Source organism: Panthera onca, chromosome D1 (genome assembly GCF_046562875.1).
Source record: "Panthera onca isolate mPanOnc1 chromosome D1, mPanOnc1 haplotype 2, whole genome shotgun sequence".
Classification (NCBI taxonomy): domain Eukaryota; kingdom Metazoa; phylum Chordata; class Mammalia; order Carnivora; family Felidae; genus Panthera; species Panthera onca.
In genome coordinates, this window is record NC_138348.1 from 49,675,685 (window position 1) to 49,700,075 (window position 24,391).

General features: G+C 49.2%; 1 protein-coding gene across 10 annotated transcripts in view; it reads left to right on the top strand.

Moving 5' to 3' along the window:
- DENND2B (DENN domain containing 2B) overlaps positions 1-18,245 on the top strand; it is a 156,770-nt gene extending 138,525 nt beyond the window's left edge. For all 10 annotated transcript variants that reach the window (XM_081790310.1, XM_081790311.1, XM_081790308.1 and 7 more), the window contains 12 exons: positions 614-798; positions 1,869-1,978; positions 2,193-2,262; positions 5,041-5,118; positions 5,674-5,814; positions 9,489-9,637; positions 13,298-13,475; positions 13,777-13,818; positions 14,703-14,814; positions 15,570-15,809; positions 16,791-16,877; positions 17,498-18,245. In XM_081790310.1, coding sequence (XP_081646436.1) covers positions 614-798; positions 1,869-1,978; positions 2,193-2,262; positions 5,041-5,118; positions 5,674-5,814; positions 9,489-9,637; positions 13,298-13,475; positions 13,777-13,818; positions 14,703-14,814; positions 15,570-15,809; positions 16,791-16,877; positions 17,498-17,532 — 1,427 coding nt within the window. In that variant the 3' untranslated portion in view covers positions 17,533-18,245. The remainder of the gene's footprint in view (positions 1-613; positions 799-1,868; positions 1,979-2,192; positions 2,263-5,040; positions 5,119-5,673; positions 5,815-9,488; positions 9,638-13,297; positions 13,476-13,776; positions 13,819-14,702; positions 14,815-15,569; positions 15,810-16,790; positions 16,878-17,497) is intronic.
- Positions 18,246-24,391: the final 6,146 nt, after the last annotated feature.

Here is a 24,391-nt window from a genome sequence, read left to right on the forward strand (position 1 = left end):
CAAAGCCACTCACCCCCCATATCCATAGAGAGGAGGCCTGCCACCTCCCTGAAAAGGTTTTGGGAACTTCCTGTTCCGGCAGCCTTGGACAAATGTCTGTTCTTTCTCTACTGGGAAACCTGCCTAGACTTTACTGGATGGTTATAGTATGTGGAACCTAGCTCCTTCCTTCCCTTCTCTACTGGTTCCCCCAGGCATGTGGGCAAGTGGACTTTGGGTCAGGAAACTGGGACAAAGGGTCCAGGTCCAAGGACTCTTGAGAGGGGTCCAGGATGAAGCCTCCATGGAGGTCCACATTTTCTCATGTTGACACTAGGCAGAGGTAGGTAGGCGCAGTGATACACGCCTGGGTTTACTGGGCTCAAGCAGTCTTGCCAGCCCCAGCCCAGCCTCCAGAGGCTCCAGTAGTAGCTCCCTGAGGCAGGGTAGGGCCTTTGCACAGGCGTAGATACATTGCTCCTGCTACTTCTCCCCCAAAACCTGCCTGGACAGGGCATCAGACCAGGCTCCCGCACTTAGAGGTGGTCCACAGAGGCAGAGCCTGAGAGGGAGGCTGATGTGGAATCTGTGAGGGTCCAGCCTGCCTCTCCCCTGACCTGTGACCTGCCCCCAGCCCACACACAGCGCCTAGTCCACATCCAGTCGATGCTGAAGCGTGCGCCCAGCTATCGGACCCTGGAGCTGGAACTGCTCGAGTGGCAAGAGCGGGAGCTTTTTGAGTACTTTGTGGTGGTGTCCCTCAAGAAGAAGCCATCTCGAAACACCTACCTCCCTGAAGTCTCCTACCAGTTTCCCAAGGTGAGGCCATCTCTCCCTCCTCCCATCCCCTCCTCTAGCACCTTCTGTCTGCCTGGCCCATCTGTGGAGCAAGAGAGATCCTGGTCCTGCTGCAGTCACTCCCCTCACTGCGACAGCCCTGAGCATGGATCCTGCTAGCCAGCAGGGAACAGAGGGCTTCAGGGGGTGTGGGTTTGGGTCAGTGCTTGTTCAGAGCATGAGGGTGGAAAGAACACCTCCCAGTATGCTTAGAATGAAATCCAAATTTTTTATAAGGTTGGCAAAGGGCCTGAGGAAGGGCCCCCAGGTACTTCTACTATTTTATTTCTTTTTGTTTAAACCATTTTATTGAGACCTAATTCACATACTGTATAATTCAGCCAGTTAAAGTATACGGTTCAGTGACTTTTAGTATATTCAGAGTTGTACAATTAGAACATTTTTATCACCTCAAAAAGAAACCCTGTACCAATGAGTTGTCCCTCCCCATCCCCTACCTACCTTCCCTCTTACCACACCTTCTCTGCCCATCACCAGCTAGCCAACCTGGCCTCCTTTCTCTCTGCCTCTGCCTGGAATGTTCTTTCTTCAGCTCTGCACATGGCTGCTAGCTCTTTTTCATTCCTCATTCTCTGCCCATATAGTACCTCTTCCAGGAGATCTTTCCAAATACCTAAGATATCCCTTCCCCTGCCTGGTTCTGTCTGTCATATCTCCCTATTTATTTCCTTTGCAGCACCCTCTGAAATTTTGTTGTTGAGTATCTCACCCTCCTGACTAGAATGTGTAGGGACAGGGACCTTGCCCATGTTGTTTTCCATCGGTAGCCCCAGAGCATGACACAGGGCCAGGTGCCACAGAAAAGCGCTCATTTGGCATATATTGAATGAGTAAATGATGACTCAGCCCACACCCAGACCTCGCTGTAAGAATCGGGAATGGGAACAGGATTGCTGAGAAGCAGAAGCATGCCAGTTGGTAGGATGCCATCTAGAGCTCTCAGGGGAGGAGACGCTTCTCAGCCACCCCCCACCACCTTCAGGATCCACATCTTCTCTTGTCTATCTCTCCCTATATTTCTCTCCCCATAGCTGGACCGACCCACCAAGCAGATGCGGGAGGCAGAGGAGAGGCTCAAGGCCATTCCCCAGTTTTGTTTCCCTGATGCCAAGGACTGGCTTCCTGTGTCAGAGTATAGCAGGTGAGGCCTGGCCTGGTCTGGCTGGAGGCAGGAAGGGGCAGAATCTCCTTTACCTCCATAGCAGGGGCAACTGCATGGGGCACACCCAAGTCCCAGCCTGCTCTCTACAGCAACCTAGCCCTTCACCCCTCCTTGGGAGGGCATTTCCTCTTCTTGGGTGCTATTTCCTGGGTCCTCTGATGCTTCCCTGATGCCAGACCCCTCCCTATTCCAGTGAGACTTTCTCTTTCATGCTGACTGGGGAAGATGGCAGCAGACGCTTTGGCTACTGCAGGCGCTTACTGGTGAGTAGGGCCATTCAGTCCTTGTAGGGCTGGGCCACACGTGTGTATAAGTGTGTGTGCATGCATCTTCTTCAACTCTAGCTTGTATGAGAGCCTACATTCTGCTTCCTCGTATGCTCCATGATGCCACCGCAGAGCACACGTTCACACACACACACACACACACACACACACACACACAGTCTCACACACTCACAAGGAGGAGGCACTCCTGGGATGGCAGGACTCAGAATGACTCCTTTGATCAGGCCCCAGGATCTAAGATAATCTGCAATAAGAGGAGAGAGTGAATCACCTTCTACTGGGCTGTCATATGTTTTTAACTTTCCTACACTTTTTCTTCTCATTCATTTCCCTCGGGCTTCTGGGCTCTGATTGCTGATGCTAGATTGAAGGATCATATCCCTTCAGCAGTATGTGTGTGCATCAGACAGGGGTGGAGGACAACCTTCCTCATGCCCATACTGGCCAGCCTGATGTGAGGAAGAATCCTGTCTGTGGTCTGATAGTGTTGGAGGCTGAGGAGGGATAGAGCAGTACCTTCCCTGGGATTCTGGGAGAGATGCCTTGAACACAGGAGAAAGGGAAGGTTTTGAAAATATAAGCCATGTTATATAGAGAGAAGCCCTTCCCCAAACCCCTTCCCGTAGTTCTGAGAAATAGACTGAGGTAAGGTAAAGAGAGTCCTGTTACACTCCTCCCTGAAGTTCACTAGGGATGGTGTTGGTTTGGGGTGTCAGCAGTGTTTAAGGGTCCCCATGCCTTAGTGGGACAAGGACTCACTAGATGCCAGTCCAGGGGCAGGACTCACTAGATGCCAGTCCTAGGCAAAGGTAATGTATAGGAGGGACCCCAAACGATGGATTCTGGGTCATTCATTCATTCATTCATTCCGAAACACGTACCATACTCCTGTTGAGGGTCAGGCAGCATGTTAAAGGCACAAAAAGATAAGTTAGACATGAATCCAACCCAATCCTCAAGGAATTTTAGATAGTCTAGTAGAGGAGGTAGAACTTTCAACATAGAAGGGAAGACAAAGGGAATGAATTATTATTTAGGACCTATTATGTTCCAGGCTAGATGCTTTAAGTATGTCATCTTTTTTGATCCTTTTAATAGTCCATGAGGTATTATTATGTCAGTTCTATAGATTAAGAAATGGAATGACTTGCCCAGGGTCACACAGCCAGTGAGAGACAGAGCCAGGATTGACCCTAAGTTCTTGAACACCAAGTCTGATATTCTTGGATCACCCCAAAGGGTAGTCCAGGGGGAAGGGATATTTGAATATTGAATGCCCAGTGAGTAGGGCTAAGGGAATGTGGAGCAGTATGGATGCCAGGTGGGGAGCCAGGCAGAGTCCAGCATGCCCCAGGTTCACCTGGGCCTGGAGAGGAATGTTCCAAAGGCTGCCTTTGCAGGAATAGTGATGGAGCAGAGCCTCTCCTTTGCAGCAGGCCTGCTGCCCCCAGGGAAGAGCGTGTTTGTCCTGGCGTGCTCAGAGAGGGCCTGGGCTGGGTCCCTGCCAAGGGGGCTGGCACTAGCCCGGCATTCCTGTAGATTGGACACAATGATTCTAACCCAAATCCCACATACTTGATTTAATCACTTGGGGCTTTAGGGGAGGCGGGGGAGAGGGAAAGAGAGAGGAGTGAGTTTCAGGCCTAATATGGACAAAAACAGATTCTGCCTTCTCTTTAGATCTGTGACGTGTGGCCAGCAGGTTTGGAAACTGAAATAGACCCATCTGCATTTGCTTAGCAGCCTGCATGAGGGGCCAGCACCTGCTGCTCTGCTCCCTCCCTACTTGGCCTTGCCAGGCACTCAGGCCTCTGAGCCAGAGGCAGCCACAGAGTCCTGCCAGCCCCTGGCTGGAGAAGTAGACTCCTGTGGACTCATCCCAGCCTGCATTTGGGGTCTCCAGGCCCGGGGAGCTCTTAATGCACATCTCCAGCCAGTCACCTTTTCAGTCTCCTTTTTCCTTCATTCACCGCTGGTAGCATACCTCTATTGTGTCTTTGTGTCCCTTTCCCTTCTATCCTGTCAGAAGGCAGCATGCTTTAGAGATAAGACAGCAAATCAGAGGCCAAAAGAGACTCCTGGCTCCATGACTTTTAGATGCATGCCCTTGGGCAATGGCTTAATATTTTTGTAACTCAGTTTACTCATCTATAAAATGCAGATGATAGTGCCTGAGTCACAAGGTATTGTCTCAGGTACCAAGCCCAGGATTCACATATGGTAAATATTCAGTAAATAGTACTTTACTGCCCTTATCTATTTTCAGTTTGCCTTACTAGAATGGGGTGGATCAAGGAAGGAAGGAAAGGGGAATCTAGAATAGGAATGTTTTAGAATGTCCCCTGTGAGCCGCAGAGGACTACACGGCTTGCTCCTAAGAATGTACACAAGTCCCTCTCGTTATCATTGCATCCTCTGGATTCCCAGCCTTAGAGATGTAAATCTATGAGTCACCCTAAAGCTTCTGCCATACTGCTTAATCCTTTGCCAGTCTCTGTCCGTGTCCTCCTGGAAGGAGCTTAGCAGGAATCTGGCACCTTGGGCTGGAAGACCCAGCAGAGGCTGAAGCCTGCCCCCCAAGAGTGTCAGCCTTTCCAGACCTGGGGCCTGGTTGAGTAGAGGTTTAGTGGGGTCTTGGAGTCTTCCACTAGGAGAGCAGTCCTTAGTCTTCAGTTCCCAAGGAAAAGCAGCCAGATGTAGTCATCATGCATTCTCTGTATCTGTCTCTCTCTCCTCTGCCTCGTCCCAACCCAGCCAAGTGGGAAAGGGCCTCGGCTGCCAGAAGTATACTGTGTCATCAGCCGCCTTGGCTGCTTCGGCTTGTTTTCCAAGGTAAGAGGGCTCCGGCTTACTTCCCTCCCCTTTCCCCCAGCGGACAGCTCCCTTAGGAGTATCAGCAGCCAGCTTAGATGAGAAAACCACCTGTGTGTGTGAGTGAGTGAGCGCGAGAGAAAGAGAATGCAAGAGCAAGTAGAGCAGGCTCTCTGACTCCTTCCTGTTCTCAAGCCTGACTTCCCAGCTGTCCAGCTGGCATCTCCCCAGCTCCTTGTACCAGCCTGGTCTGCCAGTGTCATAGCTGTCCCTAGGCCATGGGAAGAGCCAGAGTCCTTGGGGAAGCAAAGTGCCCAGGGACCCAACTCCCAAGTAGTGTTTCCTTTGCCCAGCTCCTGGGTGTGAGGCAAGGATGAGTTAATGAGCAGAGCAGTCATTGAGTGCAAGGGAAGCAGGAAGGATAGAGTGTAAATCTGCTGGTGAGACAGTCCTCCTGTCCCCCAGCTTTTGGCCCCAGCTGGTCAGATGCCAGGCCACCCTCTTCTCTGCCCAGGAGGTAGGGAAAGGGCAGTGCCCTGATCCCCTTCCTTTTTGGACTGCTGGTGGTGGGCACAGGTCCTTGATGAGGTGGAGCGCCGGCGTGGGATCTCTGCTGCCTTGGTCTATCCCTTCATGAGAAGTCTCATGGAGTCACCCTTCCCTGCCCCGGGGAAGACCATCAAAGTGAAGACATTTCTTCCAGGTGCTGGCAATGAGGTAGGGATTTCTGCTGCCTGTTCTCTCACACGATGGATGGGGGCTGGAGCAAGGCCTGCTGAGCCAATGCTGCAGTCCCCAGGAGGGGCAGAGCATGGCCCCTTCCTTGCTCTCCATGTGTGTGCACCTAATCAATAGGGACTGGAGAAGTGAATGACAGAACTGTAATTGGGGCCCAACTCCCTGCAGCTGCAAGGGGGCCTTCCCTGACCTGCTTGGACTCCACTGCATTCCACCTGCCCTCCTTTAATTCATTCATCAGGGATTTCCTGGTAATGTTCTCTCACAGTCAGGGATTGCGCCACACCTGGGAGCAGTCATGAAGTTGACGTGGGACACAGCTCTGAGCTTGTGGGGTTCGTAATCTAGTGGGAGAGACCAATAGTAAATGCATATACACGCATTTAAATAGACAGTTTCTAAAGTGTTAAGTGCCAAGTGCAAGCACAGGAGTGAGAGTGTGTAACAGGGGATCTGCTTTAGGTTCGGGGGGCTAGGGAAGGCCTCCTCTGAAGAAGCGACTAAGGTGAGTAGAGTCAGCTAAATGAAGTGGAGGAGGGAGACTGAAAGAGAAGGGTGTGGATGGGAGGTTATTCCAGGTAGAGAGGGAACGGCGCGGGCAAAGGCTTATGTTGGGAAAGTGACAAGGAACTGAAAACAGGTCGAGATGGTCTAAAGGGTGGTGAGCAGGGTGTGATAGGAAGCAAGGGCCACGTCACAGTGTGCCTGCTAGGCCAAGGTGAGGATTTTGGATGTCATCTAAAGCAGGGTTATAAGATCTGAGATGTTCTTTTAAAAGCTCACTCTGGCTGCTATGGAGATAATGCATGGGAGTGAAAACAGGGAGACCAGCTAAGCTCCTGTATAGTATTACAGGCAAGAGATGATAGTAGCTAGGATTAAGGTGTGGTAGAAAAATGAGGAGAAGTAGGTGGAGTTGAGATGTGTTTTAGAATTAGGACCAGTTTGAGTGGAAATAAATGTTAGGGAGATTTTAAGGCTAACTCCCAGCTTTCTCGCTTGAGTGACAGGGTAGATGATGGAGTGCTGCCTGTAGGGGGAGCAGGCTCTGAAGAGGAAGAGGAGGAAGTGGATCTTGTACGTGTTGTTTAAGATACCTGTGAGGCACCCGAGAGAAGATCCTCCTCAGACCTGGGGAACTCCAACATTTAGGGGTCCTGCAGCGGAAGAATAGCCACCCTCAGGAGTGAGAAGACAGGAAGAATAGCAGGCCGTGGCTTGGAAGCCAAGAAGGGGGCATCTCCAGAAGGAAGGGGTGATCAGGTGAGGTCAGGGTGAGGAATGGCAAGATGCCATGAGGAATGGCAATGACAAGAGTGGATTTCAGTGGAGCCGGGGCCAGGGACCCAGACGCCTGAGTGGAGTGAGTAGAGAAGTGAACTGGAGTGAGAAAGTGGGAATAGACTGCGTGGACATCTCTTCAAGATGCTTGGTGATGAACAGAACTAGGGAAGGGGACAGTCAGTGGTTGAAAGGGGGCTCCAGATGGTTGTCTTGAGGCTGGTGGGAATGGCCCAGCTGAGGCAGAGGTGAAAGAAGCAGGGAGGGAGAGGACTCTCTGTCCCCCAGGAGGTGGCAGGGCTGTGGGATCCGGGGAGGGACTGACTTTCATTAGGAGAAATAGGCACTTCCTTGTGGGTTGGCAGGAAGGGCCATGGCTCATAGATTTTGGATTCTCCTCTGGCAGCTTCGGTTTTCTCAAAATGGAGAAGAAGGCCATTTGAGAGTGAGAGGTGGGTGCTGGGTTCTAGCAGAGGGAAGAAGAAATGGCTTAGTTGCTGCAGAGTGGGAGAGGGTCTGACTGTAGAAACACAGGGTACTGCCGGTGGCGCAAATGCCATTTCAGGGCTTTCTCTTGGCCTCTTTTCAACCACCCTCGTTTGGAGGGACTTTAGGCTTCTTGAGGGGTCTGGCGCAAGATGGCCAGCCTTGCCCTGATGGGAGATCCCAGCAGCCTGCCTGGGAGCCCTTCGGGATGGCCCCACCCTCACCAGCCTCATTTCTCAGCACTCTGACTTGAATTGCTTACTGTCCCTGAACCCTGCTTCCTTTTGCCTTGAACACTCTTCCCTTCTCTCATTAGACGGCCCAAGTGAAGTATCTTGTGCTCTGAGCCACTGCCCTGACCCCTTCCTGTCTCAGCTGGGGTCTCGCCCTTCCTCTGGGCCCTCTGGGCCCCTGTACAGATGTGAAGCGTAGCTTCCTCCGTTCTGACACCAGTCTCACAGCTGTGGTTGTTTAGACTCAGTCAGCCCCGCTGGACTGTGACCCTCGAGGGCAGGGGTGAGTGAGAGGAGGCCCAGGCCCCATGAGCTGCTTTTGTGCATTCTCACACCCTGGAGGGACCCCAGGGGGTAGTGGGAGTGTGAAGCTGCGCTGCAGAGCAGAGCCTGCTGGACTGCATGCAGACTCCTGGGGGTGGAGCGGCGTGGGAGAGCATCACTGTGACTTCTGGGGTGGGGCAAGCACAAGTGGGGTGCGGGGGCCTCTGGGGAAACTGTGGTATGGGATTCCTTGTGTGTGCGCGCGGCATCGTGCTCACCACTGGGCCGTCTGGGAGTTCACCATCCGGTGGGAAAGATAGCATACACCCATCGCTAGGGCAGCTTGTGCCAGGTCTCTGGGACCTGGAGAGATGAGTACTGAGCTAGGACTTTGAACTTCCCTTGCTTAGACCCTGAGAAATACATGAGATGATATGGGGCTCTAAAGGGGCTCTAAGAGGGAATTTGTTTTTCACCCTGCTTATCAGGAGGCCTGGACCTCCTTGCTGCCCGCATGCGCTGAGAGACTGAGGAGACTCTGCAGGCCCCTGTGACAGCTGCTTTGGCATGGCCTGGGCATCAGCAGTTTCTCCTGCTCTCACAGCTAGGGTCAATTGCTATCCTTCACCCTTTGGATTGCCCTCAGGGAAGTGGCTTTCTGTGCCACAGCAGTGACCTTGGGAGTGGCCTTGCAGCACCCTGGAGGGAGGACAGCTAGGTCTGGCCCAGATACAGAAAGTCCTGCTTCCTGGCACTGTTGTGGAATAGCCAGCCCTTTCCTTGTGTTTTCCTTGTCACTGGCACAGAGATTAGACAGGCTGGCAGAGATAGAGGCCAGAATGGTAGGACAAACATGACCTCTGGAAGGAAACTCTAACAGGAAAGGGAGAGGACATGACAACAAGGACACTAGCATTGGCTTTCAAGAGGTGGCAGTCAGGGATACAGAGATGCTGCTCTTCCTATGGCCTGGGGAGCAGCGATTGGTTGTGGGGTCTGTTCAGCGTGGATGCCAAGACCTTTGTTTGGGGAGATGGAAAAGGGGGCGGGGGGTACCCCACAGATAAAGCTGTGTGGTTCCCTCATTCTCCTTATCTGTAAGAATAGTCACCTCTCCTCCTTTTCCTGAGAGCCTGATGGATGGCCCATCAACTCCTTCCTTCTGGAGCCTCCTTCATCGTCCAGTTTGCCCCAGTGCTCAGAGGATAGGTGTCTAAGTACTGTGGTCTGAGAGGAGACAGAGACTGGGTCTTACTGCATGGTGGGGTATATTAGAGACCTGGAAAAGGAAGGTGGGGAGAGAAACCTCCAGCCTGTCACTTTGTATAGGACCCGGCGTGACACCCACCTGGCCTGCCTAGACCCACTTTCCCCCTTGCTCTCCTGCAGGTGTTAGAGCTGCGGCGGCCCATGGACTCCCGGCTGGAGCATGTGGACTTTGAGTGCCTCTTTACCTGTCTCAGTGTGCGCCAGCTCATCCGAATCTTTGCCTCGCTGCTGCTGGAGCGTCGGGTCATTTTTGTGGCAGATAAGCTCAGGTAGGGCCCAGCAGGGTAAGGGGAAGAAGAGGGGGAAGGCACATCCACTAATTAATCTGACATGTATTTACGAGCCCTGGTATATGCCAGCTACTGTGGTATTGGTGTGGTAGGATTGAGAACCCAAGGGAGGACTTGGCCTGAGGGAAGAGGTGGGACCTTTGTTCTTTTGCCCCAGCCAAGTGTGCAGATACAGATACATTTTATGGAGAAAGGTAGAGTAAGGAGATTTCTGGCTGATGGCTGCACTTCCTCTGAAAGGGCAGGCAAGGCCATCTCTGTGGGATGCTGAGTTTGAGGAGAGGTATGAATTCTAGGCAGAACCACTGTGAGGAAGAGCCAAGGGCACTGACTAGAGGTAGGAGGAGTAATGCTGAGCCCCCCAGGGAGGAACCAGTTAGGGCATCACCTGCAGAGGGCAATTGATTGGCATGACTCAGGGCCAGGCACTTGGGGATTTGTGGAGAAGGACAAGGTGAGGCACTGAGGGTGCTGGGGAGGAGACTGGTTGCAGGAAGGTTGTCTACTCAAACTAGGAAAGGGAAAAAATGTCCAGAGACAGGAGGTGCCTGTGAGGCAGGGCAGCTGGTTTAGGGTGAGTAAGAAAAGAGCTGGTTGGATCATAGGTCTTGGTCAGAAATGTTGACATTTATGATTTTACAGGTAGAGGAGTTCTAGATGCCAAGATCTGGTTGTGGCCATGGGAGGGGTGTTGTGGAAGGAGCTGAACTCTTCTAGGCAGTCAGGATTTAAAAGAAAATGTCTCAGTCCATTCAAGCTGCTGTGACAAAATACCAGACTGAGTGGCTTGTAAACAACAGAAATGTATTTCTCAGTTCTAAAGGCTGGATGTCCAAGATCAGGGCACCAACGCGGTTGTGTTCTGGTGAGGGCCTGCTTCTTGGTTCACAGCTCATCCCTTCTCACTGTGTCCTCATGTGGTGGAAGGGGCGAGGGAGCTCTATGGGTCTGTTTTATAAGGATGTGCATCCCATTCATGAGGGCCCCACCCTCATGACCTGAGTACCTCCCAAAGGCCCCACCTCCTAACACTATCATATTTGGGTTTTGGATTTCAGCATAGGAATTTTGGGCACAAATATTTAAACCATAGAGTATGTGTGGGGAGTGGACAGGCAGGGAAAGGATGAGATCTTGGCAACACATTGTGTATTTTTTTGGTCAAAGAATCCATCACAGGAAGAAGTGGTTTCTTTAGATGGGTAGAATTAATTCAGTCATTTGGACATTTGTTAACCTACCTGCTTTGTGCCATACCACGTGCCAGGTGCTAATAGGAGGGGGAGAAAAGGAAAATCCTCTTTCTGGTTGGTCCTCAGTAGGCCCAGGCTCCCTGGGGTCTTTCTGTCTGTGTGAGGGGCTACTGAAGAGAGCTGGAGAAAGGGGCTCCTGAATGCCCTCACAGGGCACTGGGGCAGGAAGCCAGGCCCACCCTTGGCCCAGGAGAAGGAAGAGGAGGAAATGCCAGGGCTGCTGACTTTTCCAGAGAAGGCCAGCCTTAGAAATGAAAACAGCCCCTCACTTCCTGCCCCAGTCTCAGTGTTTCTTTATCCCACAGTTCTTTGTATCTTGTGGGCCCATCAGGTCCTCAGGAAGGGACCAAGCCCAGCAGCTGGAACTAGCCAGGTACAGCAGCTCCATGGGGCCCCTATCTGCTACCTCTCTGCCCCCTGGTTCACTATCCATCAGCAAAGCCACTGGCTGCCCAGCTGTGAGGTTCTGCTCTGGCCAGAGCTTGGTGTCCCTAATGAGGGCTGGACCCTGAGGTTTCTTTTCCTGAAGGTTCCATTCCCTCACTCAGGGCAGGGCCTTATCTTTGCCACCCCCACCCATAGCCCAGCTCCACTAGGGCTCTGAATAGAGCTGTTGTTTTCTGTGGCTGCCCCTGCCTCTGAGCACATTCCTACACCATTCTGGAAGGAAAGTACCCCAAGGCTCTGTTCTTTGCCTGGCTCAGCATTCAAGTTCTGCTACTCTTGGATCTTAGAAAAGATGTCTATCATGCACAGGGTCTGCCTGTGCCTGGGGAGGGGCAGGGTAGGCAGTCCAGTGATGGCATGCAGGCCTGAACTGGGTCAGGGCTCAGTAAGTCCAGCCAGCTCATGTTCCATTGCTCACATTTTAGGTTTTCCACAAATCCTTTATCCCTCTGGTCTAGTTTTATGTCTGAGTATATGGGAGGGATGCACTATGTATATACACAGGTTCTGCAGTGATCAGCCCTAAAACCTTCTGCCTCCAAAGACCCAGGCTCATTGGAGGGGATTGTGGAGATCAGTGTGTCCCTCCACCCTGAGACAGCCCTTTTCTACATCTTTTCTGGATGGCTCTCCTCACCATGTGGGGAGCTGTTGTCCCCAAGGGAAGGGCTGTCAGAGTCAGGACACCTGGGTCTCTTCCTCAAGGCCCAGCACTATTTTAGGTGTCCATAGGGTGGCAGGAGAGCCAGACAAGGCACTGGGTGACAAAATACTTGTGAACATCCAAAGATCCTTCTGTAAGAGGGGGTTTGCTTCTGTCATGGATTGAACCGTGTTCTCCTACTGGTGGGGCATTAGGAAACGGAGAGAATCCCTGCTGGATCTGATCAAGTAGAGTCTATTATGGCTAATAGGTGGGACCAATAGAGGCAGCGGGTCAGAGTGGGAAAGTCAGGTTTAAGACTGAACTTGACTGCAGGCCTCTGCCTTCTCATCTATAATATGGTCCCTAGGGGAGAGCCTTTGATTTTCCTCCCAACAGATGGGTTGTTCAAGCCGGGTGGATCTCCTGTGTTTACCAGTGCCCCACACCGGCCCTTCACGTGGGGAGTATACACTTCCTTCCAGCTAGCACCCTACAGCTCTTCCTCCCTGTCTTGCACTGGTCATTCTGCTCTGATAGCTGGCCCTGTAGTGCTGCTGGGTCTAGAGGCCTGGAGCCCCTTCTAGGCTGAGAGAGGGATGGCCCCACTGAGACCTTAGGTGAGGAAAGGTGGGAGCGGACACTTTTCTCAGCTTGGTGGAATGGTGCCAGGTGCCTCACCTCAGTCAGGGGTCCTCAGTCAGACCACTTTTTGCAAATAGGGAGAGGGGGGTTAGGATAGAGGGCAGAGTAGTCAAGTAACACTGGACTGGGAGATGGGACAACTGGTTGTGTCCTAGGTCGGCCACTTATGAAACCGACCCTTCATATCTGTGGCCCCAGCTGTAAAATGTGGAATTGATAAGATGACCTATGAGGGCTTTCTAGTTCTTCCACATTATGAATTTGTGATCAACTCTTGCTTGCCTTATCCTCATACTCCCTGGCTTGAGCTGATACTCCCTCTCTAAGTTAGGCCTGTCTGTACGTTAGTGTGGCCCTTGGGGTATGTAGGTGAGTCCTTTGTGTGTTCAAGTGTTGCTATACCTTAATCACTGTTCCTAGGTCGAGTCCCACAGAGGGTGGTACCAGTGTCCTTGAGGCCCTGAGTGGTGGGAATGTGGGGTCTTCACCAGCCTGCAGGGGCAGACCCAGACCTGAACTCCATTAGCACTTTTGTTGCACTGGGAGGTTTAACCTATAAAAGGATGTTTTGAACCCATAGCAGGCTCTAATTCCCCTTCACTGAAGGTGCTGGGCCTGGGTTCAGGTGCTTTGTCTCTGTCTGTCTACCAGTACCCTCTCCAGCTGCTCCCATGCTGTGGTGGCCTTGCTCTACCCCTTCTCCTGGCAGCACACCTTCATTCCTGTCCTTCCGGCCTCCATGATTGACATCGTCTGCTGTCCCACACCCTTCCTGGTTGGCCTGCTCTCCAGTTCCCTCCCCAAACTAAAGGAGCTGCCTGTGGAGGAGGTGGGCCACCTGGGGAGCCAGCTGGGCAAGGAGGGGAGGAAGGAAGGGACAGAAGGAACAGAAACTCCCAGAAGGGAGGGGCGGAGGGGGGGAAAAAGGGGAGAAAGACCACTGGGATCTTCTCACTTGTGGCTTCTGGGCCTCTCTACCCAGCTCTTATCCTTTCTCCCTGGGTGGTCTGTCCCTGACTGGAGTTATTCCTGTTGTCTGACTCTGGGAGTCCAGGAGGTCTGGAGGCCTGGGGAGGGCATTGCAGGGACTCATACCTTGCATCACCGCCACTAAGGACTCTTTCTCTTAGGCACTGATGGTGAATCTGGGATCTGACCGATTCATCCGACAGGTAAGAGCAGGACACCACAGAATGTGGCCTGCCCTGGGTGGGTGCTTGTTTGATGCAGGCTGGAGAACACCCAGCACTGTTACACACATTGCTTAACTTTCGTAGCCTCTTTGTTGAGCTCTCTGGGTTCCATATTCACAGAATAGACAAAGGCGGGGAGAGGCTGATCTGAGAAGTCTTGACCCCAACAGGATCTGCATTTCTGGTTGGGATTATCCAGTGTGACGGGAGTGTAGGTGTGTGGAGAGCATGGCCTGGAAGTCCAAACACTTGAGCTCTGGCTCTGCCACTTTTGAGCTGCATGGTCTTGGCCAGGCCTCCGAAAATGCCAGGGAATGTCAAGGTTTGCAGTCATCGTGTCAACTTCAAAAAGCCTTTGCTAGTCTGGCTCTCCACTAAGGAGCATAGCCCACGGTGTACCCCCTGGGAATGTACAGTATGTTACACACCACTGACAGCTGTGACTCCTGGGTACAGGCATCAAGGTCCAGACAGACATGGAACCAGACTGCAGAAACAGGAAGGACAGCCTAGCCTTATAACTGAGACACAGGTCGGGCCACAGTTTCCCTGCCCTGAACCAGCTCTGCTTCCCACTTTGGAACTAGAGATCAGGGTGCTGGGCGAGGAACCCCTGACTGGTCCTGGCCAGTGAATGCCACCAACTGTACCACTTTTTACCTGTGTGACCTTGGACAAGTTTCTTAACCTCTCTTTGTGCTCAGCTTCTCATTATAAAATGAGGTTGATAACAGCATCAGGTTTATTAGGAGGAATGAATAAGATTATATATTTAAGTTCTTCAAACAGGGCCTAGCATATAGTAAGTGCTCAGCCAGTGTCAGATGTGATTATGATCACTGTGTGTTTTCCTTCTACTATAGATGGATGATGAGGACACGCTGTTACCGAGGAAGTTACAGGCGGCTCTGGAGCAGGCTCTAGAGAGGAAGAATGAACTGATCTCCCAGGACTCTGACAGTGACTCTGATGATGGTGAGTGAGGCTTGCCCTGGGCAGGATCAGCTCTGCCCCCAGACTCCCTCTGCTCTGGGTCTGGGCTTCATGGTAGTGGGACCCTGTTTCTACACACCAGACCCTTCTGGTTGATGAGGCTTCAGATATAGGACCTTGGTCTCAGTCTAGCCTAGAAATCTCTAGCCCCACTACCAGTGGGCTCAGGGAGTAATGGGACTAAGGGGAGAGAAGTATTGTGGTGTCTTGTCAAAGAAACATAAACAACACTGGGGGCGCTTCTAGCGAGGCCCAGGCTATAAAGGTACCCTCTTCCCTCTAATTCTTCTCTACCTCAGGAGGTTTGAGAAGGAAAACCCAAAGACATGTGGCAACCACAGGACTCTTTTTGCTGACAGAAAACTAGTTATTCCTCCCTCTGGGGCCTTGCCTTGAGCCCCTGCAGGAGACAGAGGTAACTTCCTCTTCTTGTGAAGCCAGGAAAACCACCAAGGGTGAGGAGTGTGGGGAAAGTGATCCTCTGGTCTCTGATTTCCACTCTCATTCACTCGTGAATATTTGCCAACTTCCATGTTCAGACAGTCATTTCTGATCTTCCAGCTCAGGGGCTAGTTACAAGGCCAGGAGCACAAGAGATAAGGTTTCAAAAACAGATAAGTGGTTCTGGCTGGAAGTTCTCTTGGGAGAGGGAGACAAAACCAGCTGGAGGGTGGGGTTGCAGGTTGGAGATTACAGATTCTTGACCTGAACCTCAAAGATTATCTTTTCTCTTCCAGAATGTAATACCCTCAATGGGCTGGTGTCAGAGGTGTTTATCCGGTTCTTTGTGGAGACTGTTGGGCACTACTCCCTCTTCCTGACCCAGAGTGAGAAGGGGGAGAGGGCCTTTCAGCGAGAAGCCTTCCGCAAGTCTGTGGCCTCCAAGAGCATCCGCCGTTTTCTGGAGGTTTTTATGGAGTCTCAGATGTTTGCTGGCTTCATCCAAGACAGGGAGCTAAGAAAGTGTCGTGCAAAGGGTAAGGCCAGAAGAGCTTGGGGTTGGGGGCTATGGGCCCTCTCCTCTACGTTTTCTGCTACTACTGGGCTGAATAGTTAGGTACTGTGATGGAAACTCTTGGGTATCATCAGCGAGGGCCAGTCCTCCTAACATTCCTTTCTTCTCATAGAAACTGCCAAGGGAGCTCTCTTCTGCTCCTGTCCCAGTAGATGCTGTCACAAGACTGTGCGCAGGCTGGAGCCACGTGGTTAGAGAGTAGGACTCCTCTCTACCCAAGAGTGGCATGCCATTGGTTGCCCATCCCCTCCTCAGATGCCTTTCTTATTCAGAGAAAAAGACAAGACTGAGCAATTTCGGGGGTTCTGAGAATCACAGGTTGGAAAAGCCCTTGAAGAAGATTGAGCTAGCTTTCTGTCTGAGGTTGGTGGCAGCCGCCGTTCAGAGGCTCAGCTCACTCTAGGACCTTTTTTATAAAATCTCATCAAGATCTTTCTGTCTAACCTCAGTGTTGTTATTTCTTCTATCCACTACTACTGCCCATTTAGTCTAACAAATCTTTTGGAACAACATAGTAGAGTGATTTAAGAGGAACTAGAGAAGGTGCCCAGTTCTGAAATCAGGAATGCCACTACTACTGCCCATTTAGTCTAACAAATCTTTTGGAACAACATAGTAGAGTGATTTAAGAGGAACTAGAGAAGGTGCCCAGTTCTGAAATCAGGAATGGCATCTTTGCCTTATGGAATACAGTTCAGGGCCAGGGATGTGCACTGGGAACCAAGGTACTGAGGGCTTCTTGCTTCAGCAATGAACACAGTGAGATGTCATTAATTATAGTTCCAATGAAACAGTCTGAATTCTAACAAGATGCTGCCATAAATTATAATTGCAGATCTTCAGTTTCTCCGTTTTGGGGATCTGTGCCCATGATCCCCTCCAGTAGGCCTCCCCTTTCCTCCCTGCAATGACTGTTCTCTTCCCTGTTCCTCCTCTTCCCCAGGCCTCTTTGAGCAGCGAGTGGAGCAGTATTTAGAGGAACTCCCAGACACTGAACAGAGTGGGATGAATAAGTTTCTCCGAGGTTTGGGTAAGAAGCATGGTCACTGATGAGATGGGTGTTCAGCAAGAAGGCTGTGTCCAAACTTCTCTAAACCAGTACCATCATTGGATATTTATACTGGGGCTGTAGACCGAACAGTAAGAGATCCCCTGGCGAAGAGGTTCCCAGCCCAGTGCTCCAAGACCATTTACCACATTTACCAAACTGCAGAACCAGGAGAAACCACAGATCCCTACATAAATCAGGTCTTTTTCAGTGTACTCCTTCCTGAGTGAATATGAGGATGTTAGGGGCAGGGAGCTTTTCTCTAGGCCATAAAGGAGTCTACAGAAGTCGAGGTGCTAGAGGGTCCTTCTCTGAAAACCTCCACTCCCTTGAAAGAGCTTAGCCAATTAAATCATGGAATCATAGAATGTCTCAGTTTAAAGGGAAATTGGGGCCAAAGAAGCTAAATAGCTTGCCCATATAGCCCCACAGTGATTGATACCAGTGCCCTAATTAGAGCTCTAGCATATTTTCGATGCCCTGAATCAGATCTGTCACAGCTGAAGTCCAGTCTTTCTAATCCTGTCTCCCACTGAGAGGGTTAGGGCTATTGGAAGAATTGATGATGAAACATTCTCACTCTTGCCCTCTCTGACCCACAGGCAACAAAATGAAGTTCCTCCACAAGAAGAATTAAGCCCCTTTCCCAGTAAGAGTCCAGTGCCTTGCAGAGCCTGGAGCCTGTGGAGGGGGCCAGCTTGGGACCCTCTGGGCCAACTGTGGCTGCTCTGCCCCCACAGACCCCACCTTCCAAGCCAGCCCACCTCTGCCTTCACGATATCCCGGGATACTGTTTGTAAATAATCTGCTGTAAGCTTTCTTATCTCTTTTTGTAACAAGCAAAGAGAATCTGGTAAATATTTGTATATTCCCAAGGGGCTGGGTGCTGGCGACTAGCCAATTATGTGCAGCTGACTGTCTCAGCCGAACCACTGATCTTTCCCTGGAGGCTCCTGGCCTGCCTGCCTGAGGTCCCTGCTGCCAGTCTTGGGCCCTGGAGAGCAGATGCTGTCTTGTTCTGTACAGGACTTTTTTTTTTTTTTTTATCTTAGAGTTTCTATTTTTTTCTAGTAGTCCCCTCCCCTGACCCTCTGTTTTTGAAAGGCAAAGGCCAATCAATCCCCATTTGCAGTATGGTACCAGGCTCTCAGGTCTGGCCTTCTCTTGTTCCTCCTACCTTTGTGATGGTCAGTGAGTCATGGGAAGCCCACCCCTCCACCCCCCAGCTGTGCCAGTGATCTCTGGGCCCAGCTCCCAGTCCGTGGTGGCCATGATGCGGTACAGGGCATCCCTCCTTCCCACCATCTACGGGTGTTCTCAATAAACAGTGTACAGTTGTTTGGGCCCAGAGCCCTATGTGTTCCTTGGCTTTATTCATTATCTAGAGTTCTCTCTCCTGGGGGAAGGGCTGAGATAGGCCAGTCAGGAATGAAACACCATCATGTAGGGAGTTGAGTACCTCATTAAGAGTTTAGCTTTAGTGTGAGTCACTTACCTCCCCTGAAATCAAGTTCTCTAGCTTGAACTGTGTCACTGGTCTTAGAAGATACCTAGTCATCGTTCTTGTTCACCTTTCCTCTTCAGTAACCCAACTGTTCAGACTCTCTGTACATGTTCCCACTGATGCAAAGAATGCTCAGTGCTTTTGGCTCCACTGTTAGGTGAATCTTAACATTTTCCTATTTAGTATGAAGCCCTTAAGATATGATTGAGTATCCTGATATTGGTGGGTGAAACTCAGCAAAAGCCAACCCAGGCTTGCTCATAGCTCTGGTCTGTTGCCTACAGCTCTTCTGTCATTCTGTGACTAGTTTTTCCTGTTGGAACCTGAGGTTTGCATGCAGAAAGTTCTGCTACATTTCATGGAAAACCAAGAAGAGAAACAGGGTGGGAAATATAGGTGGCTTAGGCTTTCCACCCACCCAACGCCTTCGCAGAGTAGAGACCTTGAAAATGTCCAAGATGAGGCATTCAGCTGGAATTCTTTTCACTGGAATTTGGTTTGGGTCTGGCAGGATTTGAACCAAGGAGTAGAGCTTTTCTCTCCTTCCACCCTGGCCTACTTAAACAGGAGACAAAACCCTATCCTGAGTCCCTTCCCTTCTCCCTGTTTCCACTGATGTCTGCGCAGGTCCCAACCTGTCTGTGGCTTGAGGTTGCTAACTGCCTCATAAAGCAAAGTAGAGGGTTTGTCTTCTCTGAAAAAGCCTACTGTATAGTTGGCTTTGGCATCTTCCAGGTATAGAGAGAACACTGCTTATAACCATAAAGTCCAGAGTCCAGTGTAGTTACTGTCCTTGGCTTCATGATAGTCATAGAAGTGGATTCTTTAACAATAATAATTTCCAAAAGGTGCTCCTTCTTTCCTTCTCTTATTTCCTCTTTTTTAACATGATTTCAAAGAACCCTCAAGACGTGATCAGATCACATGATATATAGGTATAAATGCTTTTTTTTAGAAAATTTGAAACATTTATATATCTTTAAAATCTTAAGATACCTAAGATTAACCCAAAGGATTCCTTCCTCCTACGATGGCCACAGTTCTCATCCTAATTCAGATAATCAGTACTGGCACATGATGCCTCTGGTTGGGCTGCAAAGGTCCATATGGTGAGTACTATGGGCAAGACACAGAAATTTCTGGGGGGAGTGTAGAGGAGGGTGTGACCAGGGGATCTGGTGTGGGGTTGACAAAAAGTGGTCAGAACTTCTTTTAAAAAAAAAAATTTTTAATGTTTATTTTTGAGAGAGAGAGAGAGAGAGAGCGCGAGCATGAGCAGGGGAGGGGCAGAGAGAGGGGGAGACACAGAATCGGAAGCAGGCTCCAGGCTCTGAGCTGTCAGCACAGAGCCCGACACGGGGCTCGAACTCATAAACTGTGAGATCACGACCTGAGCTGAAGTCGGACACTCAACTGACTGAGCCACCCAGGCTCCCCAAAAAGTGGTCAGGACTTCTTTCCAAGCTCTGTTTCACATGGTCTCTTGACCCCTAAACAGATGGTTCTCAATCCTATCACCATCCAACACTCTACTTTTCTATAGCAAATACTCTTAACTCTACCCTTTACTACCTTGAAATGAAATTCATAGATAATATAACCTACCTAAACACATCTTAACTTTAATATAAATAGGGATAAATAAAAGTATTTTGTTTTAACATGTATTTAAATATGTAAATGCTTGGGCACAGATACACTTAGAAGACACAGTGAGGTCAGATGCTCAAACCTGTACACAGAGTTACTGTGAACGCAGTAGCTACACATGCAGACAGAGAAAAGTGTTTTGTATTAGTAACTCAGATTCTACTGAGTATGTACTGGGTTGAACAACTTTTGGTAGTATTCTGAAGAAAACCCAGTACGAACTTCCATTGACTTAAACAGCATTTGGAATCCTGGAAAGCTGAGAAGTATATGAACTGGAACAAAAAAAGTTTTTTTTATTACGTATAAAATGATCTAAACTAAAATTTTCTTTGTTGTTTGGAATCAACCCCATACATCACAGGACATTTAGCACCATGCTTGGTTGCTTCCCCTCCCTGTGACAAAAACTTCCCTCCCCATTTATTTCCAAATTGCACCCCCTAAAGGATGGTATTGCCACCATTGAGAACAAATGTCCTTAAATAGTGCCTTTCTGACAACCCTGGGTTAGTTGCTCAGGGGTAATACAGTGCTGTCTCCTTTACCAAAAGCCCCAATATCTGTGGAGTGTCAGCCCTCTATTCTGGAGTTTAAAAAGGTCCAGGGTTTTCTCCTCAATCAGTATGGTAGAGCAGGGCAGGCTGCCCCATTATATCTTTAAATGCTTATTTTTTCTTTCTCTCTGTCTCTTTCTTTCTTTACTAAGTAACCATGCTCTGTAAGCAGTAGTGTCAAAAATGAGGAGAGGAGTGTGGGCTTCTTAAGGGCAGTATTTTGAAGGAGTGCCCCTGGAAAACAGTATTATTCCAACTCTGGCTCACATCGAATGGTGCGTGAAATTAGAGACCTAAGAAAATCACTCTGATTATAATCACAGCTCAGTTATATTTTTGTTAAAAATAATACCCTTTATTTCCCATGTAGACTTGTAACTTACCTTGTACCCAAAATGACTTATTTATAAAGATACATAAACTATTTTTTAAAAAAAAAACTTAAAGTGGGAATAAAAGTAAAACAAAGAGCCAGAATGAAACATAATGAATGCTTTAACACTTTTAAGGATGATACACAAAATTATTTTCTTGAGCCAGATAATGTGGTGGTATGCATTACAAAACATCTTAGGTTTATTTGCCTATGCAGGTGGTGGTGGGTATCACATAAAAGGTCATGAAAACTCTAGACCAAGAGAAAATATTACTTTTCAGTACTGGCAAGCTATTGGTAGCTTTCAAATTATTTTCTGTCCATTTATATTGCCTTTTAATACGAAAATAATATGCATTTGGCTAAGCAAGAAACTCAACTACCGAAACATACATCTCTCCCAAAGTTCATGAGGAAATGCCGGCTCAGTTTTATGTTCTTCCAGAATATTCCCGCGTGTGTACAAGCAGGTACCCAAAATAACTTGAACATAGCCGGCGCTCATCTTTTTGAAAACTGAAACTAATTCTGAGAAGTTTGGAAATTCCCCTTCTAACGTGTATAAAGGTCATGTTAACGCAAGTGAGGCCGAAGCAGGATCTAAAGCGCTGTGAGGTTAGCTGGGCCTCCCCTCCCCCCGGGAGCAGGCGGGTATTAAACTCCCCCACCCCGGCCTTGCAGGGTAGTCCCCCGGCCGCCGCGACACAGCGCGGCCCGCCCCCGCCCCCTGCCGGAACCGGCTGAGTACTGAGACTGAGCAAACTCCAAAAGGGCTTCCGGCCGTAGGAGTGGTAAAGGTCAACGTGACCCCGGAACCAGAACTTCACACCCTCCGGAAGTAGTTTCTCAGGGGCTGACGGAGTAGAGCTGCCTAACGTGGGTGTTGAATGAAGGCGTCGCCAAGATAGGGCAGTGTACGCCCGTGAGGGCAGGCACAGGAGCGCCAACCTCTGCAGGTCTCTGGCTGTCATCCCCGTAGCCTCCCTTCCAGTGGAGGCGGATGTAGACGCTGAGCCTACCCAGGCAGAAGGCACGTATTTAAATTTAAAACAATTTTTAGCAGATTTTGATAATGGGGTCCAATTTTGCCAATTATATGGCCGTTATTGCCAACAAAGCTTGTTACAGCTACACCCTCAAGGTTTGAATAAAAATATACTTAAAGCACACGTACCTTAAAGCACACGTACCTTAGGCCGTTAAGTTATCTCCTTGGCAATTCAAGCTTATGGAAAATTTAGCTGTTAACCTTATGTGCTTGGTAACATTGTTCTTCACAATTTGAATAGGTAAACGAATGGTTTAAGGAAATGGGAGTTACAGGGGTACCTGACAAAATTCTGTTCCCCATGTATGGGAGGGCATTAACTCTATATACATCTATCAGCTACTAGAGACCTAGCAGTAGGGGCCTCTGTGCCTACAGGGCAGGCTCAAAGTTTGGCAGTTTCAACATTTTGTTACCTCCGCATGGACCATTGTTAATCTAAGCAGTGGTACCTTGCACTCAACTCAAACAGTCACAGCGTAAGGTTTGCATTTGGTCCCATCAAATGAGCCAAATGGTCACTACAGGTCTGCTTGGAACATGAAAGTATGGCTTTTCATTGGTCACTTAGCTTCCTTGGCATTAACACCTGCAAAAAAAAAAATCAAAGCGTCTGCCAACTTGTTAGTTGTAGATGCTTGAGTAAATGAACCAGGCAACTGACCCTGCCCTTCCCAGGCCAGGTACATGGTCTGGTACCTCAACTGTCTTCGACTTAAAATAACTGAGGGACTTTCACGTTCAGGGTGTCCATTTACAACAGGATTGGAAGGAGTATTATCCCATTCAACCCCATCCTGTTTATGGACAGTGAGGCTACATGGTACAAATAATGAATTTCCAAGAAAGACCCTGGCTATTAAGGAACTAATTTTCATCTATCTTTCACTAAACCCAACCTGTCCAGACCTAACCATTTTGCTGGTCAGCCCTACCCCAATTCACCCACTCACCAAGTCCTGTCCATTGGGTCTTGTGAATCCTACTTTGTTTTCTCATTCCCATTTTCTTGGTTCTCCCACTGTAGCCCACTCCCTAGCTACATTCTCCCTTGAATGCTTATTGCCCACCTAACACTTGCTTAACTTTTCCAAGTTGGTAAGCATGTATGCTCTTTCCTCTGCTTTGATCATTTTGCCTTGACTTAATCAGACCAAGGGGCTTTTCTTGTCTGCTTCCCTAACTGTCAAAAAGGTTTAGTAAAGCCTTCCATTTTACTTAATCCACACAATCCTCAATTTTAAAGATGAGAAAACTGGACTAAACTTAAGCCACCACAGCTGTTATGGTTTGGACTGCAATCTCAAACTTCATCTCAATCTTTTAAGATACTGTATTTATACATCTTTGGATCTTCAGTGTCTATTTGGAATCAATTAAACATTACTCTTATCAACTATAACCTGTTTAAACTGATGGCCTCAGCTTCCATTTTATAGGTACACTATGGGAAAACCCATGGGTTTTATCTTTCTCCATCAGGACTATTACAAAGAAGCAAATCCAAATGATAAAGTTGTTTGTACAAGGGAGGAAAGCCTTCCTGGCACTTTTCTTAACCAAATCCACAAAGTTTGCTCCCCTGTGCTTCCTTATATTTGAGGGTCTGCAAAATCCCCACCTGATTCCAGCTTCTGGCTTTTAGGATTTCCCAAATTCTATACTAGGAACATTTCAGACCAGAATCATTAATATCTCATGATGTATTTCTTTGAACATTATGACTCCTCTGCACAAGGACACAGGCTTTCTAGATTCCAAACCACTCTGATGTGTAAAAGCCCTGGTGCACTTAACATTCAGATTGGTAGGCCCCATCTCAAGATTTTGGTTATGACTAGAACAGTGTGGTACAAGATGAGGGAGCCAAGGAGGAAAAACTTTAGTTTCAGGAATTACATCTTTCACAATTGCTTCAATCCTAACACATTGTTCACTATTTAAAATGTGCCTATCAAACTGAGTCTTCCTCTTTCCAGGTGCCTGGCTCAGTCAGTAGTGCATGCAACTTGATCTCTGGGTTATGAGTTTTAAAGCCCCCACACTGGGTGTATAGCTTACTTCAAAACAAAACAAAACAAACCCCTCCACACACAAAAATCCCGAATCTCCCCCGTGAGCCATGCATGACAGTTAAGGGTATTCTCCCACTCACTGTATTTTCAGAGTATACAATGCAAAGCAGGCCTTTCAACTCTAAGATACACAAATATGCTATCAACAAATATTCTCACTTTATAATGTTCAAGGTAGGTAATGGGCCAAGTCCTTTTAAGTACTGGTGCTATCTCTTGCACATTTTCTGAGTTGGCAAAGGAGCTCAGGCCCTCATACCCTTACTCCTGGATCTGTTACGTGGCT